This window comes from Cyprinodon variegatus, unplaced genomic scaffold, assembly GCF_000732505.1.
Source record: "Cyprinodon variegatus isolate N-32 unplaced genomic scaffold, C_variegatus-1.0 Scaffold2586, whole genome shotgun sequence".
Taxonomy (NCBI): domain Eukaryota; kingdom Metazoa; phylum Chordata; class Actinopteri; order Cyprinodontiformes; family Cyprinodontidae; genus Cyprinodon; species Cyprinodon variegatus.
In genome coordinates, this window is record NW_015153039.1 from 5821 (window position 1) to 7493 (window position 1673).

At 47.1% G+C, this 1673-nt stretch overlaps 1 protein-coding gene across 1 annotated transcript in view; it reads left to right on the top strand.

The window, feature by feature from the left end:
• The first annotated feature begins 679 nt into the window (after positions 1–679).
• Positions 680–1673, top strand: part of LOC107080966 (protein PRRC1-like) — a 5328-nt gene continuing 4334 nt past the window's right edge. Inside the window, exon 1 of the mRNA XM_015369176.1 lies at positions 680–1132. Within this exon, the coding sequence (XP_015224662.1) occupies positions 680–1132 (453 nt within the window). The remainder of the gene's footprint in view (positions 1133–1673) is intronic.

Here is a 1673-nt window from a genome sequence, read left to right on the forward strand (position 1 = left end):
TATTGGGACCCCTCCTTTTGTTGGGTCCCTTTATTGGGACCCCACCTCTCGTTGGAACCCATTATTGGGACCCCTCCTTTTGTTGGGTCCCTTTATTGGGACCCCACCTCTCGTTGGAACCCATTATTGGGACCCCTCCTTTTGTTGGGACCCTTTATTGGGGTCCCACCTGTTGTTGGGACCCCACCTGTCGTTGGGACCCCACCTGTCATTGGGACCCAGCGTTGGGGCCCGACCTGTCGTTGGGAACTGACCTGTGGTTGGGACCACACCTGTCATTGGGACCCAGCGTTGGGGCCCGACCTGTCGTTGGGACCCGACCTGTGGTTGGGACCACACCTGTCATTGGGACCCAGCGTTGGGACCCCACCTGTCGTTGGGTCCGACCTGTCGTTGGGAACTGACCTGTGGTTGGGACCACACCTGTCGTTGGGACCCCACCTGTCGTTGGGTCCGACCTGTCGTTGGGAACTGACCTGTCGTTGGGAACTGACCTGTCGTTGGGAACTGACCTGTCGTTGGGACCCCACCTGTCGTTGGGTCCGACCTGTCGTTGGGACCCCACCTGTCGTTGGGTCCGACCTGTCATTGGGACCCCACCTGTCGTTGGGTCCGACCTGTCATTGGGACCCGACCTGTCGTTGGGACCCATCGTTGGGACCTGACCTAACGTTTGGACATGTTCATATCTGATAGATTCACTGCTTTTAATTTTTTTCTTCCAGGTGTGTCCAGCCACCTTCCTCTCACTGGGACCAGTTCTGTCTCACCAGCCTCCGTTTCTATCCCTCCTCCATTTGTTCATCCTCTTCCTCCCTTCAGTAGCTCTTTAGCTGCTCCCAGTCCCTCCCAGTTGACTGCCTCTTCTAAAACATTCCACACTGGTCCCAGTTTCCCATCGGTGGATTCCCCATCTTTGCCTCATCTGGCCTCCTCTGTTGGTCCACCCTTAGCAGCTGCTATGACGGCCACCTCTGGACAGCCACCAATGACAGGCTTCTCCAGGAGTGCAGGACATGACATCACACGTGGTCACGCTGGACGGACGCCTCAGACACCTCTGATGCCTACGTTCTCTAACGCCTCTCCGGTGCCAGGTTTGAGCCGCACATCGTTCTCTGGTTCAATGGCTGCATTTTATAGATCTAATTAAACAAAATGAGATGAAACTATAACTTGATTAATTAATATTTACATTGAGTCTGCATTTTATATTCATTAGGCTGTTATAAACCATTAGTCGGTTAGTATATCAATTGTTCAGTTGATTGGTGGAGTAATCAAAGAATAAAACAATCATTTTTTGTTGTAGCAACCTAAACTAGTAGAAATATATAATTTTTTTATAATATTAGTATTGAATAAAATTTCATTGCTAAAAATGCACTAAGGTTAGAAATTCACCTTCAATCTGAAAAAAATCTTATTTTCTTACGTGCAAAATCAGATGAGAGAGAAAATATTTCAAACAAAAAGAAATGATTGAGGCAAATAAACGCTACATTTCACAGAAATTACATCAGACTTTCAGTCTGATGCTTAAATTCTATTCAGTTTATTTCTATAGCACCAAATAACATCATGTCACCTCAGGGCTCTTTACAGAGGAAGAAGGAAACATCTAACATCAGCATAAAAAACAAAATATATATATATATATATATATATATATA